Source organism: Buteo buteo, chromosome 20 (genome assembly GCF_964188355.1).
Source record: "Buteo buteo chromosome 20, bButBut1.hap1.1, whole genome shotgun sequence".
Taxonomy (NCBI): domain Eukaryota; kingdom Metazoa; phylum Chordata; class Aves; order Accipitriformes; family Accipitridae; genus Buteo; species Buteo buteo.
The window spans coordinates 9452119-9470597 of record NC_134190.1 but is presented as its reverse complement, the minus strand read 5'-3'; the positions used below and the strand labels follow the sequence as shown (position 1 = coordinate 9470597).

Genomic DNA, 18479 nt, shown 5'->3' with positions numbered 1-18479 from the left:
TTCTCATATAGTTGCAGGTTGGAAGAGTTCATCTGAGATGTTTTTGTCTTGGAGGGAAGGATGGGAGGGACAGAAAGGGTACACATCCTGACTACATAAACGCCTCTTTGGCTGGTTAATGGAGCAGCAGAAGCGCTTGGCACAGAGGCAGTGGTGAGCTTCACCTTCTCAGCTGGAGGAGCAGCCCACAATCACTGCCATCACAGAGCACAACAGCTTATTAAAGGAATAAAGACAAAATGGTACTTGATTTCCAGAAAGGAGGGGAAGGAAATACTCCTGACCCTGTCAAGGCTTTACTGATCTTAATGGGTCTGCCACAGAGATAAAGCTCAGCTTGAACAGTGGAGAGGTGCGGCTCCTGAGGGACGAGTTCAAAAACACCAGCTCAGAAACATTAATAAAAACATTTCCCACTGTTTCTTCATCAGAGCTTAAAAGAAACAGCATACTGCAGAGCACACTGGCAAAATCTATAAGCATACACCATAAAATACACGTACGCTTGTTTCTATAAACTAGTAACTGAGACTTTCTTGGAGAATGGATGAATTTGTTAAGATAACCAGTTTCTGGCATAAGTAGACCCCATAAAGAGGGCTTAATGCTTATTTCTAATCTTCTGGAAGACTGTACAAATGAAAAAAATGAGGTTAATCACCAAGGAAAATTGCCAATGAAGTAATACATCTTTTGTTAAATATTAATTATATTTAATTTTTCCCCATCACAGAATTTACAAGGTTCTCATGAATCAAGGATTAATTCAGAGGTTTTTATTTATCCTCTGCTGTGAATGGATCCCTTCTCAGTGGAGAGTGAATGAATTTATTTTGTATCAGCTTTCTGCTTGAAAAGAAAATCCTTCGTAAAAGAACTGGCAATCTTTGCCAGAGAAATCCAGGCCGAGTAAAACATTTCATTGTTCAGGCTGTTAGATCCTAATGAGTTCTGCATCTAAGCGCTTGTGATTTTCTTCCATCTGATCCAGCAGTAGCATAGTAGTTCATGCACTTAAATGTACAAGACTTGTTTGGGAGGAAGATTTCTATTAAAGGAAGGCAGCATGTTCCATAGTTTTACTATAACATCTGTTATTATCATTCAGCGCTGCTTTTAGCCCAGCATGCCCTTCCTCTAAATATCTTATTAATTAAACTGGCTTAGTAGGAAAATAATTAATACTTTAAGTCCTGTACCTACTTAGAAAGGATTTAGAAACTGAAAAAATTGTTATAGTCTGAGCTTCAAACTGGAGGGTTGTGGGTTTTTTTTCATTCTTGAGCAGAAGCAGATTACAGCTAAAAGGGAGTATCTGAAAAGCCTATGTAAATACAGTCTTCCAAATATATATATTGTCTTTGAAATTCTGCTAGACTGCAAAAATAGCCCATGACTTTGAGAAGTCTTGGTCAATACTTGAGTGTCTTCCCCAGCAACTGTTTTGGGAGAGGTGCTCTTGCGCTTCTTCAGAATGTCCTGCTAGTCCTATTTAGCACTTGATCTTCCAGAAGCCTTAACTCCAACCCACAAAATTACCGTGTTTCTTACCACAACTTTAATAATGAGGTGGGACTTTCTAGCTGTGAAGTCGGTCGTAGTGCTGTTACCTTGCATAGCCAGCTGTTGACGAGGCAGGAGGGTGAGATGGTGAACCCAGGTGGGTGCCAGTGAATTTATATGTAAAATGTGTATCTGTTACTTAGCTATTTATGGTAAAGTAGAGAAATAGCAGTGTCTTTGTTTTGTGAGCAGTGCTGTTGTCTATATGCAGAAACTGCTGCTTTGCTGCTGTTTCACCCAACTTGATTTCCCACTGAAGAACAAGCTGGGACAGACTGGGTGCTGTTCACTGCTTACGCTAACATAAAATTATACTTTCTCAGACCTGTTGGAAAAGGTGTTGGGTGCTGCCAAATTGCTTTTTAAAGTCAGTCAGGGTTTTAACAATTTCTTTGGTGGGACAAAGCTCCAGAGTTAGCTGTAGCTTGTTTGGGCTTTTTTTGGAGGAGCAGCTATTCTTAAGGAGGAAGAGGAACAAGCTTTAAATGCTGTACCAGAGCAAGGCCCCTTCAGCGCAGGGAAAAGGCAGCTTGGGGAGCAGTCTGCAATGTGACTCCAGAGTCTGATTGTTGGATATTTCTTTTCAAAAGCGTTATTAGAAACTTAGAAATCGAAGTTTCATTGAACATCAGTGAGGTGCCTAAAGCGCTTCTTCAAATGGGGCTAAGGCACTCTGGAAAATTCTGTGGCTGTTATGTTAGCAGCCTCCAAAATAATACTGTACCATGTGGCTGGCTAATGCATATGGGGTCTTGTCCCTCAGCAAAGGGACCTGCCATTAATTCTGATTGATGCTGAAGTTCAGAGGGTGTGTTTGGGGGAGACCAGGGGTTTTATTAGCTACTGACTGTACCTACTGGCCACCTTTGTCCTGAAGAATACATGTTCAAAACTGATTTAAAAAATGGGGAAACCTAAATTTATCCTATGGAAAAGAGTGAAGCAGAGCTGGCCTTGTTCATACTAAGCCATAAGTATCTGACAGCAAATAAGTTGCAATGAGTGCAGTGTGTCAGTATAAATATAGCTAATTCACCAAGTATATCGGCCTCTGCGGGAACAGCCAACATGCAACAGGGCCAGAAAAGGTTACACCCTCATGTTTTCAGGTATGGAGAGAGGGTTTCGAAGCCTCTTTTGCTTTAAATCTGCCTTGGGCAGACTGGAGATGCTAAGTCCCAGTTCATTTGTATGTGTGTGCATCTGTGCTGGGTCTGATAGGGGAGCATATGGCAAAAGCGATTCACCCTTGACTGTGCCTCTTTTTTGGCAGGCACAGGCTTGTTTGTCACAGAGCACACACAGTCGCAGCCACTCCTGCACATCACTTCTTGCGCCCCTTGCTTGCTGGCTTTCAGCTCTTTGCCTGAATGCATGTCCTTTGTGGTGTTTTGGTTAATTGGACATTGTTTTAATTACTGCTGAACTAAACAAACATGAAATTTCTATCTGTTGTTTTGCTGCCCCAGTGACCACAGTCTCCAAGCAGCCAATACAGGACTTGGGCTCTTCAGACCTGGTGTAAATTGCAGTGGCTCTCATGCAGTTTCCCTCATTTACACCTTTTTTGGGGAACCCCCCCCTCCAGGGAGGAAAAGGCTCCATTAAACAGCTTTTTTTGCACTGTCCCAAATGCCTTGATCTGCTCTCACTGGAGCTAGTAGCAAACAAGCCTTGCCTTCCAGGCAGCAGAGCTGCCAGTCATCTTCCATGGCCTGGGGACAGTCCATGGCTGCGTCTTTCATTGGTGTGATCCTTCATGTTGCCTCCTTTCTTGCCTTTCCCTCTCTGGCTTCTGCACTAATTGCTTTTTTCTCCCATTGCTGTCTCTAATTCTCCACGGAAATGCCTGGGTTGTGTGTCAAAATTAAGCAATGGGAGTGCAGACATGCCTTCAAACCGGTCAGTCCATAGCCATTTCTGTCAATAATGGCCATGCTATAGCAGCAGGCGGATTCTCTGGACTGTCAGTAGCCTTTATTTTGAGACGCTAATTTGCCACTGACTTGAAGAGGAGAACAAGCATTTTTTTAAATGCCTTAAAAGGCATAGAGCCTTTTAAAATGGTCATTTCCCTTTTTTCTATTTATATTGACCCTTCTCCTTTGCTTACAGCTTTGGAAAGAAAAATATCAATGAGACAAAGCAGAGAGGAGCTTATAAAACGAGGAGTGCTGAAAGAAATTTTTGATAAAGGTAAGTGTTCTTCTTTTCACAATATTAAATTGACATCCCCTATAGTTTTATGGCCAGATATTACATTATTGTAACACTAAGAACTGGGAATACAGTCCTATATCGCAGAACTGTGCAGAATAAGGTCTCCAAACATCTCTTTTGATTTCACTGTGGGCTGGCCCTCTCCGTTGGATACATGTGGTAGTTACCTAGCAAAAACACTGAAAACTAATAAAAAATGTAAAGCAGTAGAAATATAAATCACGGAAATGGGCAGTAGTTACTCGCTGCAAAACAGCGATGCATCCGCACTGCGGGTAGATGGAGTGGGTCCATGCCTGCATGTGTTATCATTGTCTGGTTGAGTCACTCCAGGATTAACTATTGAGGAAAAAGGTAACGTTTAAAGGTTTTGGATCCTGATGAACACAGAACAGTGCACATTCCTTTGAAACAGCTCAGAAGACATAATAATAATTCCTTCTTCAGGATAATTAATTTGTTGAGTTGGTAATGTATTATTTATGCAAAACGCCATTGTTTTGCAAACACCATTCTTTTACTCTGGTAATGCATCTATTACGTATGTGTCAATCTTTAACTGCAGCTTTTATTTATTTTGCTGCTTCCCTTGTCAATAACTAAGGGAATGAATTCAGCGAATTGTATAAAGACATGCCAAAGTTGCATCTTAATTTCAATAGAATTTATGCATATGCTTTAAAGCCTCATTAATTCAAAGTCTGAAAGTCTTTAACAATACCAGTACAAAACCTGTTAGAAGTCAATAGAAGTTGTAAAACTTTAAAGTTGTAAAACTCCTATATTAGGAGTAGGGTCTACTTCATAAAGTCTGGAGCATTTACATCTACTACCTACTTTTTTAGTCTAGTTTATTAGGAATTTAAAAATTTACTAACTCGAACTGTTTTTTAAGTGAAAAAAAACCAAACTTTGCAAAACCAAAGAAATATGCTGCTTGTTATTAAATTTTAGAGTTTTTACCTGTTATGTATTATAGATGCTTCTAATCCTTTAGATCTAACACTGCCTATGCTCTCACTATGACCTGCTGGCTTGGAAGTCATCCTAGATGCAACTTCACGGTAGAAGCAACTCCTGGCAAAAGGTTTGCCCTTCTCACTGCTTTGGGTTGTCCTCATTTTGGAGTGTGACTCAGATCAGATACACAGCCATGAGGCAGGCATCCCTGCGGCCAGTGAGCCATGGTCCAGGCTGTCACACCAAGTGTGTTGCAGTCCAGGGAAGGTCAGGGGGTAGCTCCCCGTTCAGTGTCCTGGCCAGCTCAGAAGAAGTCAGCCTTCAGTCACACCTCTGTCCGTGGTGTGGCCTCCTTCATCCCTGCCGCACATCCCACAATTAGCTGCTTTCTGACCCACCCCTACATACACCTAAAGGCATCCCCGGGAAAAATCTTTTCTGTGCAGTCTGACCCTGCTTTCCACGTTGAAACTTGGGGAGGTTCCCCCTGCTTTGCTACCAAAGTGCTACAGCTTTCTCTGTTCATCAAATAATGCTGTAGTTTGTAATCTTCTATGTCATCTTGTGAAGCAGATGCTAATCTGTCTGGAGATCCTCATATGAAAAAAGAAATTAATTCCTCTTCATAGTCATTTTTCACCTTTTTCATATCAGAAAAAGCTTCTATGAAACACATGCTGCTTCTTCCTATTTCCGGTGCAAAAAGCAGAGACATCAGACTTCTTCACTGTCAGGTGCCACTAAAAGGGAAACTACAATGCAAAACAGCTGGACTTCTTATTCAGGATCCTACATTATTTCCTGCTGGTTGCAAACACAGGAAGCTAAGAATTGGTATGCCTCCTCGAAAGAAAGAGGTAGGGCAGAGAAGAAAGTGGTAATACACAAGAATAGTAGCAGTGGTCGAGTAGCTTTGATGAGAGAAGTGTATGAGAAAGGCAAGATGTGTAGAGCAAAAGCAGTATTTCCTTCAGTGGTGTAATAATCTGAGAGTAATTCTAGTAATGGATATTATATCTCACCGTGAACCTTAAGTGAAAGCAACATTTTCCTTGTAATTCCTGTTAGGTAATCTCTAATCCTTAAGAAAACACAGCAGACTTTAGCACTTCATAGCAGAAGGCTTTATTTGATGATGGTAGCACCTTCCATGCCAAGAGGCATCTTGTGCAGACAATACGTGTAGCCATAATGTTAAACCTCTTTGTCTCCCTTTCCTAAGAGGTGGACAAAGCAGACAGAATTGGCCTGAGAGTTATTTTGCATTTTTCTTTCTTAAAAAAGTCCATACAGGTCAAAGGAAACTTGTATCGATAGACTGACCCAAGAACAAAAATTCTGGAGCTTGCAGTGTGCTTAGTGTTGGTTTTGTCATATCTTTCATGTTGAAGAAAAACTGGATTAGCTAGCTTGCCTGCTGTTTAAAATGACACCCTGACCTGTTTGCTGGCTTTTCAGAGGACTTTGTGTCATCCCACAGGTGAAAGTTAGCAGAGCACGTAAGTCACAGTGTTCATACATGGGAAAGTCACTGCAGTCCAGCTGCTATTATTTGGGAAACAAGAAATGCTTTTATCACTTCAGTGACCCCCACACTTAAACTAGTCAAGTGAAACCATTCCAGACTGAACTGCAGAGAACTCTTTTCTTGGCAAGGGCCAGACTCATGACCGAATCAGCTTCTGTCATCTTCCATTTCTAGGGTTCTGTAACTTGAGTCTTCTGAAAATGTAGGCAAAGGTTGTAATTTTTTCAAATACTGTGTATTTTTGGAAAAATACTAAGTTGAAGAAGTATCTGATGAGGCACCTGCTGTTCTAATAGTTTGTGGGCAGGTAGTGCTAAGAGGTTAAAAATACAGCTTCCATTCGCAACACAGAACATACCACGGGATTTAAAAGAACTCACATTTTCGCTATACCATTGCTCCTACACATAAACAAACAGCTTTGATTTTCACATGAAGGTGTAACCATCCCAAAAGCATCTGTCTTTAGAATTGCCCACTGTTCCATGGTGCCAGTCAAAGAACTAAATCTACTTGTAGTATTTTGATACCTCTTTTATGTAACATAGATGAGATTGCCTGTAGTGAGAAATTCCTGAATATGAGTGTGTACTGACTGCTTGCTTCAGAGGTGATGGTACAATGGTTTTTCAAGGAAGCATGGGCAGTCTTCATCTTTTATACTTTTGTATTATTATACTCTCTATCTAATCAAAATGATGGATTTAGACCTAAATTTCAGGTTACCTAAATCCTCACAGGATTTGGACATGTTGCACTTATGTGCTGAGGCAGGTTTTGTGTCAGTACATGAGCATAAGTTTGAAGAAGTGGCTTTGGTAATGCAGCAAGGAGGAAGGCATGGCAGCCACCAGAGAGACAGTTGTGCTGCAGTGAAATCATGTGTTGGAAGGTTTTGAACTCTTCCAGAAGCGGGAGGACATCCATATTTCAACCTATCTCAAACTCCATGGGATCCCACAAAATTGGGGGTCTGCTTAGAGACTGAAGTCAAGGAGAAATTTAACCACTGTGCTAAGGTAGCCACCAAGGCTAGGAAACAGCCCTGGGGACAGGTCTTGACCACATACAAGAACACTCGGTTTTCCATCTCCTAGCCCATAGGGGCCGTGGCAGAGAAGGACATGAATTTTTCTATGCCCTTCCTAGCCTTTGCCATCAAGAATGCTTGCCTGGACAGTCTTACTTGAGAGCAGGCAAGTACTGAAGGAGACAATCCAAAGTGGAAAATAACCCAGGATTTTGAACTCTCATCATCATTTTGACTTCCATAGCCATTTGTTTGTGGAAGGAGTGCATGAGCATGGCACTTTTCAGGTATGCAAGAAGTTCCCTAGTCCAAGGTGTTAAGAGTGCAAAGACATGGTGAGAGGGTAGGCAGAGCTCCAACATAAAGAACAACAAAAGGACCTGTCTGTGTCAGTGTGATGCACTGTGGGCTGCTTCACACCATGCAATTTTTAAAAAGTACCTGGAAGTGGAAATGCAGGTGAGTTCAGGAGTACAAACCATGCTTAGGAGCCGCGTGTTTTGAACATATCATCTATGCATTTCTGGGCCTTCACCCCATGCTGTTACTTTCACATGCTAAGGTGAATCAAAGTGTCTGGGTAGAGTCCTCCATCAGAGAGTTTCCTCTGAGGTCCTATTTCTTCAGTGACTTCAGGTGTGTGGAGCCTCCTCAGTAACAGAAGAGCAACCTTCACATGCTCCTGTTGCTGCAAAGGTCAAGCTACTCTCTCTGGTCCCGTCCAGATTCACTCAGCCAGCATTATCAAAGCTCACGCATTTAGGGGAAATCATTCTCCAGTAAGTAGCAGCAGGCCCTGTGAAAACACAGCAAAGGATTTAGCAAGTAAGAGAACAAAAGATTACATGTGTTATCACTGTGCAAAATTAACTTTGAACTCATAGCCAGTTCCTGAAGACTAATCGGTTCATTCATTTATGTGTAATTATTGCATTACCAGGATTCTTTTCATTTGTATGTCAGCTAACCAGAATAGCTTTTAGTACTTTAAAAGTAATAAGTAATTTGCCTTTTATGTCTGGTTGTCAAGCATGTCTCTGATCCAGGATTAATTCACACTAAGATATTCTTTACAAATTTTTATCCACATCTTTGATCTGTTTGCTGTACTTCAGCAGCTCCCCATGTAGCGCTTCTTTAAGCGAGATCTGATTTAGGGTATGTATTTCAGTCATGATTCTGTGTCATGTCTGATGATTTCATTCAAATCCAAAGACAAGTTTTAGAGTCTAAATGAAGATTAGAGGTATTTAGAGGTAAGATTAAAAGAGGTTATGCTGTCAGTGCAGAAGGCTGTCATGCTTGATACTATGACAAAAAGTAAAAGCCAAAATTTTATCTTACGTTTTACTTTTTTGCAATCGTAAAGGTTCAACAGGTCATATACCTTGAGAAGCGCAAAGTGCACTACAGTAAGATTTCCAAGATGTTCAGCATGTTACGATAGGCATCCCACTTCACTAAAAATATGTAGACATCCCTCCAAAAAATAAATGTTACTGGTTTTATCATGCATACGTTTTGTCTGCCCACAGTTACAGTCAAATTTAGTCCTGCACTGAATTAATGAATATTGCTGGACACAATCACTGCCTTTCATTCAAGAAACAGTTGCTCTACATAAGAAAAAGTTACACTCTTTCATGAAAACAGGTGACCGAGACAACAGCAGCCCCTATCCCAAACACCTGTAAAGGTGTGTGTTTATAAAAGGGAGACAGAGCAAGCACAGAATACATAGCATTTCCACCCAAACAGCTAAGTCAAAAAACATTCACCTTAAATACTGGCTGAACTGTTGTTTGATTTTTTGCTGCCTAGGGAAATAAATGGGTTTGTATTGAATGACCACAGCAGTTATGAGACTGCTGTGAACAGTTGGCCAAAACCTTCAGTTTTGATTAATGTTGCTACCTTTTAGCCAGCTCAGTTGTTTGCTCTGAAAGCCATGGGTTGGATTTCAGTCTAGTATGATGTGTCTGTGTACCATAATAGCTATCTAGGTCTTCAAAAAGCCTCCAACACAAACAAGAAAGTCAAGATCTTGGTATTCGTAATAATTCCAAAATAAGTAGGAGACTATCTTCACTTGCTGTAGGGAAGGTTTAAAAGGCAGAAACATAATTCTGAATACTTACCTGCTAACGTACTTTCAGACTTGTTAATTGGTGTGTCCTGATGCTTAAGTGAGAATTTTTTTTCTCTTTTCAGTATTGTTATCTGAAGTGTTTTGCACATCTTAGCCCTGTGAGGGGAAAATGTGCACTCACTTGAATGATTTACATCTCTGTTCAGTACATTGAGCACTAATACAGCTAATCAGAGGTGCCCAAAAATCAAGAACCAGATCCTGAAATCCTGAGTTTGACTTAAAAAAATAATTTAAATGCATAGTAAAATTAGAGTCCATTTATTTGCCTGCTGGTTTTTAGCCTTACAGGTCACATTCCAGTTATATTTTCAGGCTTCCACTCATTACCATAGGGGCTGGACACTTTCCTTTGTAAAATTGTAATTGAGATACCCATGTAGTCATTGCCTCCAGGTACCAGAGTGCTGTGCATAACAAGTCTGAGATAAAAATCATGCGGGATGACACCATAGAGAATGATCTGATCCCTCGCTTCTGTTCTTTATTATTTCTAATGTGGAGTGGCATTTGATAGGAAAGAAACTACCAGTTGCTGTTACAGAAATTTTGCTCAGATAAAGGAGATATTAATAACTTTAAAAACAGGCTTTCTAAATGGAATCTGCTATATCCAGTATCAAGACCTTACACCAGGTGACCATAAAAATTATTCTTTCTCTTACTTAAAATCTCGGATGCTGGGAGCTGTAATGTTTTTATTTGTGTGTAAAATAGGGACATACTTCTGTGATTTTCCTTGTGTCCTTTATAGCATAAAAATTGGTGTAAGGGAAGAGAATAATTCTTGTTATTATTATTAAAATATTATAAATTATATACTGTGTATTTTAGTATTCTTTAAGAAAGCTCCATAGCTTCAGTTCCAGCCATTCTCATTCCTGACTTCCCAGCTTCAGCAGAGACAGAGGGAAAACAGATTTTGTGGCCCTGGATGGGCCTGCATGGCCCCATGAGTGGAGGATGGTCAGGAACCATCCAGCTTAGACCGTGGATCATAATGACCATCCTAGGGTAAGCAAAGGATCAATACAGATATTTGATAGGTCTTTCCCAAATCTTAATAACCCCTTAAGGCAAGTGGAATGCTGGGAGACTTCTGTGAAACTGTTGTGGACAGAACATCACAGTCAGACATCTCCAAAAATTGCTCTGCAATTTTCAAGCAAGCTAATGGAGATAGCAGATTTCATTTTAAATTTTTTCTGCATCTTATTTACATGTCTTCTGTTGTCATTCTGCTTTCCTCCAACTATGAACAGATGGAGAACTTTCCATACCAAATGAAGAAGGAGCTTTGGAGAATGGGCAGCCTCTGGGCTCTGGGCAAGTGCTAAGCTCCAGCCAGGTATCCCTGCCAGCCCTAGCAGAACTGGAGTCAGGTCCAGCATCTGGGGAACCCTGCTCCTATGAGGTCCTCCCAACCACAGATATCATGGATGGGACAGGTAACATCTTGTTTACATTATGATGTAGATACTCTGAAACAAGTTTTTGACTTCTAACATTTGGTGTCTAGCCCTGAGAAATCCTTGTCAAAGACAAAGGTCTTCTGGTGGAGAAGGAAGTGACAGCATACAGATTGTCACTGGATGTTCCATGACAAATTTTGACTGACTTGGTGTAGAAGTAACCTCTACTTCTGCACCAGTAACCTCTCTGTGAGTAATGCAAAGTCCCTGTACTTTGTGAACATTTAACAGTAGATTTCTAACTCTCTGGCTACGTCTCAGCTGTGCCAATGAGCTCTAAAGGAGAGAGCTGACAACATTTTTAAACCCTAGGGTACAACGTCATGCCCTTTAGTTGCCGCGTGGTGTTGGGCGATGTTCACACCGTGCATGTTTCAGTGGCTAACACAGTTGCCCTACCCTCAGTGAGGCTCTCTGCACTTCTTCCCTAGCCCATGCAGAGAGGTGGCAATGCTGTACATGTAGGTTAGCTCCTCTTTCTGCATCACTGAGAGTTATGGGCGAAGGTCAAGTGAGGAAAAGTGACTGGTAGAAGTGTTCATCCATGATCCTGCACAGCTCTGCAGCCTCTTTGAAATGAAGTAGGCCCCGTGAGGTGCTTTTACATTTATAGGATAAGTTTAGAGAGCACCTGGCTAACATATCTGGTCCTGAGCAAGCTGTAGTGACAGACTGTCTGAGATGTGACATTTTAAGGCTCTTGATTTGTGTTCAAGATGTGGGAACACGTCCCAGCCTGGCATAAGGGAGCTGGCTTCTGTCAGAGGTAATGGGAAATTCGGCTGTTGTGTAGATGTCCGTTATTCTTTCTCTTTCTCTTTTTCTTTCTCTTTTTCTCTCTTTCTTTCTCTCCTCCTTTCTATGTTGTATGATGTTTGAGTGAAATCTATTAGTCATTCTTAACCTGCATTGCTGCACTGCTTTTCTTGTCTTACTACGGCTGTATCCGCTGCTGCTTTGCTCGTAACGTTATTGCGTCTATGATGTGGTTGTGTCCTCCAGTGTCTGAAGACAGCCCCACATCCAATGAATCCAGCGTCCTCCTGTCCCAAGATCCTACAGCTAAGCCAGTCCTGCTACTTCCCCCAAAAAAATCTGCCGCTTTCCCTGGAGACCATGAGGACACCCCAGTGAAACAGTTGTCCCTCCTCAAACAGCCCCCTGCCCTGCCTCCTAAACCTATTGCCAGGATTGCCAGCCACTTAACTGGTAAGTAGGTGTTCCTGGACCCTCAGCACCACCATTTCCCTTATAGGAAAAACCTGCCCTTACAGCAAGGTTCTCAACGTCCTTTCTCTTCTGTAATGCTGTTTGCACATGTTGTTTTGTGTACTGGTAATGTATCTGTGTTGTACCTAGGGCAGGGATCACGAAGCGTTTTCAAGCTATAACTTCATCAAGGTTGCTTCAGGGCACTTCCCCTCTCAGGTGTAATTACCTAAGACCGCTGCTGCGTTTCCTAATCCTCCTCACTCTTACTCATCACGACTTAGCATCACCACAAAAATTGCAGGATGTGCTTTGATGGGAAAGGAAGTACCAGGAAAATACTAGGATATCTTTAAATGCCTTTAATGAGAAAAGGGGTGAGAGTTGAGGGGAAAGGGAAGATTTTTGCTTTCTCCTTTTGCCCTTTGTTGCTTCTCCCCTCAGCTGCCATCTAGGCAGGTCCCCCTGCACACACCCTGTACATTTCCATGTGTTTGCTTTTTACTTGGCCCCCTGATCCTTACACAGGCTATTCTGTCCCATGGCTTCTTGCCATTTTGCTTCCCTGCGCACAGTGCCTGCCTAACTGCTTGCCCTTTCCACCCCTGCTCTGACTACTCCTCTCCCACTGGTGAGTCCTGATGATGATGGGCAGCTCCAGTTCCCAATAACCAGGATTCTGGTGTCCTGCAGTTTACGCTGCAGATTCTCTCTCGCTGCATGGCAGCTAGCAACAGTAAGCAGTACAGGCTCCTTTTTTGTGTTACAGATGTTTTCACAAGTGTCAGGGCTCTTTGGGATTCAAAGCTCTAGGTACATGTAGAGGGAGGATTAGCGGGTCTCCTCTCTCCAGTCTCTCATTTAGACCGCTGAAGCCAAGGATAGCTACATTTACACAGACCAAAAAAAGGTTCCCTAATGCTTGCCTGCACCTTTTGAACAGTCTGCTCATAACTGCAGCTGCCACGCAGGAGGCAGCACCTCAGAATCCTGAGTTCAAGACGAGGTGTGGTGCATCTCTGTACTGGGGCAGCTACCGGTCTTCTCACTGGGTCGATCTTCTTGTGTTAATGCTGCCCTGGTCTTTTCAGATCACGTTACTACAGTCCAGATTTGGTTTTTTTCCTGACAGTTAATACCTGTTTTATTCGGGTTAAGATATATATCAGGAGAGAGCTCATTAAGAAGGAGCATGTTCTGGTTTTCTTTCATATCTCTACGTAGTCTCTTCATGTTTCTGTTTGGATGACCACACATTTTTGTTCTGTATAGTTTTGTTCATTTTATGTGAAATCTCTTTACTTTCTTGCCTGCCAAAATCTACACATAATGGTTAATATTTTGCCTTATACTACAAACTGAATGGGCAGTTCTGCAGCCTGCAAAGCCAAGCAGCAGTATTAACGGCTTCAGGTGAGGACAAAACCAGCTTGCTATGATCTCCCATAACACTGTCCCAATTACAAGAAGCTGCTCAGAAATGAGGCCAACATGGAGGAAGTAAAAAAAACAGGAATAGCATAGAAAAAAACCTCAGGTACTAAATGTCCTTCATTCATAAGCCTTTCTTATTTAAGAGATAGCAGAAGAATCAAAGGATGAGGGCTTCTGGTGTGGGGTTTTTTGCAGCTGGAAATTTTGTGTGAAGTAGAATCAGGCTCAAGCTATCAGCATAAGTCAGTTGCTTGATGGTGACGACTTTACAATGAAAGTGAAACAGAACTGTGACTTCTCTTACATTGTGGTGGCCTATAGTGGTCTCGCATCCAGTCCTGAATAAACTCTTGTATGTGCGTATAGACAGACTCTTGCACATGATATACAGAACCCTCAGGGAAAAGTAACAGAGATTCAGATTTAGTCATAGGGACCTAATTTAATTGACAGTTATTCCTGGTGGAACTGAAAGCCTCATTTATACATAGCTTATAAATAAAAGTATTAAACTTATTCTTCAAGGTCCATTTACTTTGGTGGTCTAAAGGATATACATGTTGTTCAGTGCCTTGTGCTCTCCGCTGGTAATTATTTTAGCCATGTATAATCTTTGGAAATGAGCAATCAATCCTAATGAAGCACCGTCATCAGTGAGAAGCAGAATTAACGCTATTCTTTTACTAATTACTCCAGAGACATCCTCAGCTTGTGTGTGAGAAAACGAGTAAAATCTGAATTCTGGCATTTGAGGTGAAGACTTTTCTATTCTTTTTTCATACCCATTTTTCTACTAGATTTGTGAGAAGGTTGAAGGACAAATTAAGACATACTGGGCATGGCTAATGGAGAGTGACAGTGGTTTAATGGTCTGGTAGCTCTGTTCAAGAAGACTGCAAGGGGAGATTTGATCTTGTGAAGGGTTCAGGTACACATCTGAAAATGCAGAAGCACCTCTTAACTTCTCTCAAGATAAATGTATGTGTACGTATGTATATTTATTTAATAGAACATGTTTTATACAAACATATATTATGAAATCACTACAGCTGTGGTCAGCAGCAAAAAAAAAAAAGGAACAATATTTTAAATACAGAACTTGAGGAAAGAAAAGCTTCCTTTGAGTCTGACCACCTTCTTGCTGTGAACTTATCCCAAAGTTCTTCAATAAAGGCATGAAGACTGACTTGCAGCGTTTGGCAAAGCACTTAATATAGGTTTTAGTAATGGAAAAGAAACATTCCTCATCTCTGAAAGCATTAGTGAACCATCTCAAACATCTATCTGCCTGTGCCAAGACAAAGATTGGCCTTTCCCTCGATAAGAAAAGCACATAAAAGAGCAGGCCTAAAATAAACATGTAAGAGCACATTTAATTGGGGAGAATGAAAAGAAAAAATCCTTTTTAAAGGTGACAGGAAGAGAGAATTGCCTGTATCAAATATAAATCACACAACCTTGGCATGCTGCTTCTCAAGGCTGAGGTACTGTGGGGACGGGACAGTGCAGGAACGGGGACAGAGCCAAGAGCAGACTGCAGAGCAGCCACTGGGAGTGGTGCCACTGCCACTGCAGAAGAAGCTTCGTGCTTTGCCTCACGCCATCTCCCATGCTCTTGATGACGCTGCCTCCACAGGGAACATCCCTATCACAGCACTGGGTGTGGAAGTGCCCACGCAGCCTTAGAAGAAAGGCAACCCTAGGAGACAAACATGATCCTTAACTGTTTTGATACCATTGTTTCACTACTCTGCATTTCCTGTTGGCCAGTCACCTTCTGGTGAGCCTTCTACTGGTTTTCAGGTATGATTATTTTTAGACAACATTCATGGACAGAATTTCTTTCATCATTTTAATTCTCCAATATCCACATGCAGAACCCAGGCATTTAGGACAAAACTCGCAGCCCTCTTTGTTGAAAATGTAGGAGGACCTGAAATAATCACCTGGGACCAAATTTAATTGGACTGCTGGGGTGAAGTCCTCCAATTATCATAAAATCTTTAATGGCCAAAAGTGACAAGAAGACTGGTCATATCTGATTTGATAGACAACATACCCCAGCGGTGTAAAGCTCATGTTGATCTTGATTCATTGAGCAGTTACTTCTCACCAGCACAGATAATGTTTTCTGAAATTAATTAGATATTTTCCATTCAAACAACTGAATCACCAGTAACCCATAAAATCCCCTACAACATCAGGGAACAAAATATATGCCAGTAAGCTGGCATCTCAGCAACACCTGAGTGTATTTGAGCCCAAATTTAGCCTAATAGTACAGTAGGGTGTAGCCTTGGTCATATCTGGCCACTCAGCTATTGTATTTAAGCTTTGAAAAACTTTTTGCATTCTCTTGCTTTCTTCATTCAAGATTTTGAGGAGAGGCATAGCATATTTTTAGTTCTGAGATTGTGCTTTCTAGTTATGTCTCTGTAGAGTAAGAACTAATTAATAGAGGCAAACATTTAACAGGGTGGGAAACGTTACAAGACCCCAAAAGTTACTTCTGATAACGCAGACAAGCCAAGCATGAAGTTTGAGAACATGGATGCCTGGTGTCCTGCTGCATTGCCACAACACAGCTGGTTGTTAGTTACAGCATTATAAAAGTATTTACAACTACAGTTTATCCAATAAATACTCTCTGCAGTATTTTAAAAAGCAGCAGTCACATGTGTCTCAGAAGGCTCCTCTGTAGATGAGCCCAAGACGTTACCCACAAGGTTCTTCCTCTGTGACGTTACCTCCTGCTGCCTGCTCTGGGAGGCTACATTCATGAAGACAGGTTACATTCATGTGGGGGCAATGGACAATTCTCTTTTCACTGTGTGCTGGAGGGAGAAGCAGCAGAGCAAAAGCAGCCCTCCTTCACTAGCACCCCCAGGTTCTCACGGGAAACTGGACCCTGATGCAGTTGCTCTTTCTGTACTTCCTCTGCCTGCAGCTACCTGGAGGGAGTACCTAGCACATACAGGCATCAGGAAATCTTCTTGCCTTTGAAACCCTCTTCAAGGGTCTGCACAGGAATTCATGCAGAGCTGTGCTTTTCAACCTTTAGGCTAAATATGCTTTGCTTGTGTTCTCCAAAGTCAACTTGAACCTTGGATGCATATGTGGTGCAAAAGAACAGCATAGAATTTCTGTCTCACAATCTTGCCTGAAGACATGGCTGCAGATCTTGCTGTAGTCAGCAGGAGATGCATGGCAAATCTTTGAGAACAGTTTTTAAGTTGTCTTTATGAATCTGCTCAAAAAACTCATTGAAACAAGACAAGAGACTCCCACTGTTCAGGCACAAGTGATTGCTGGAGAGAAGACCTGAAAAAGTAAAACCTACTTGTCCAAATGCTACCAGCAAATATCAGGCACATCACCTCATTTCCACTATGGAGCTCCCTCAACAGGCCACGCTGGTTTTTGCACGTTTTATTTTGCACATTACTTTACAGAATTAATTACTTGTATGGAATTTAAAGAGTAACTTTTTAACTTGATGATGAGTTGTATTAGTTGTAGTTGTATGTAGTACAGTAAAAGTCACTGTATAAGGTCTTTCAGGTAGGAAGGAACTCAGCAAGTCTCTAGTGCAACCTCCTGCTCAAAGCAGGACCAGTTATGGGATCAGACCAGGTTGTTCAGGGTTTTGTCCAGCTGGGTCTTGAAAACCTCAAAGGGTGCCAGCTGCACAACCTGTCTGGGCACACCTGTTCCACTGTTTGGCTCTTCTCATGGGGGAAAACATTTTCCTTATTATCCAGTCTTGAACCTCTTTTGTTTCAGTTTTTGCCCCCTGTCTTCCCACCATGCACCACTGTGAAGAGCCTGGCTCCACTTATCAATAACTTCTTCATAGGTACTGGAGGGCTGTTGTTAGGTGTTCCCCCCACAAGCTCTCTTTTCTCCAAGCTGAACAAGACCCAGTCCCTCAGCTTCTCCTTGCAGGTCAGGTGCTCCAGCCCTCAACCATTGCAGTGGCCCTCTGTTCAACTCATTCTCAGTTTCTGATGTCTTTCCTGGGGGGTCCTAAGCTTGGCACAGTAATCTAGTTACAGTCTAAGGAGTGCTTAATAGAAGGGGAATAATCCTTTGATCTCCTGGCTGTGCTTCTCATACAACACAGGAGGCTGTTGGCCTTCCTTGCTGTCATGGTACCATGCTGGCTCTTGTTTGGCATCACAAAGAGTCAAGAAAGTGTTTCTGCCACTGGCAGGATAGCAAACACAGCCAGGTCTGCCACAAGCCCAAGATTCCCAGGCACACCTTCTTTCTCTATGCAGTAGTTGTGCTGGGACAGAATTTGAAGATTTTATTGAGTTTTTCTACCAGCCCTGCTGGAGCAACATTTGTTGCCCTACATCCAGAACTTCTAGGGCCCTATCTGCAACAGTTGTATCTGTAACGTGTGCCAACCAACTCTCCAACCACGTTCAGTGGCTGGGGAAGCATCAGACTTGGGGTACTTGGTGTACAGCTCCAGTGTACCACAAACACATCAGAAGAACCATACATGAGCAAACCTTCTGTGCAGTGAATAAAAGTGTATTTATTGATCTCCTGAAAACCCAAAAGGAAATGCAGTTAACTATAGGTATTAGCAAAATGATCTATATGGAAGGCGTAAGGGCTGACCTGCTTGTCAAAGGTCTGATGTGCAGCAAATATTGTGTCAACCACAGCTATCCTTTAAGTAATTTATTGTCATCAGCAGCGGGAAGGTTGATGTCTAACATCTTTTTCATCAATTCTGGCAGTTATTAGTTAACCAAGCACAGTGCTGAGTGGTCACAACCCCACTGGGAACCGACATCTTGCAAAATTGCTCATTATTCTCTTGAGCATGAAGAACCTCAGCTAAAAGAGATTAATCAGACTTGCACACCTGGCTTTACACAGTTTGCTTCTTTTCTGTCA

The 18479-nt window shown here is 41.9% G+C and overlaps 1 protein-coding gene across 1 annotated transcript in view; it reads left to right on the top strand.

Annotated features, from left to right (window-relative positions):
- Positions 1 to 18479, top strand: part of PHACTR1 (phosphatase and actin regulator 1) — a 307157-nt gene that overhangs the window by 228365 nt on the left and 60313 nt on the right. Inside the window, exons 6-8 of the mRNA XM_075052412.1 lie at positions 3679 to 3759; positions 10713 to 10898; positions 11925 to 12131. Of these exons, the coding sequence (XP_074908513.1) occupies positions 3679 to 3759; positions 10713 to 10898; positions 11925 to 12131 (474 nt within the window). The remainder of the gene's footprint in view (positions 1 to 3678; positions 3760 to 10712; positions 10899 to 11924; positions 12132 to 18479) is intronic.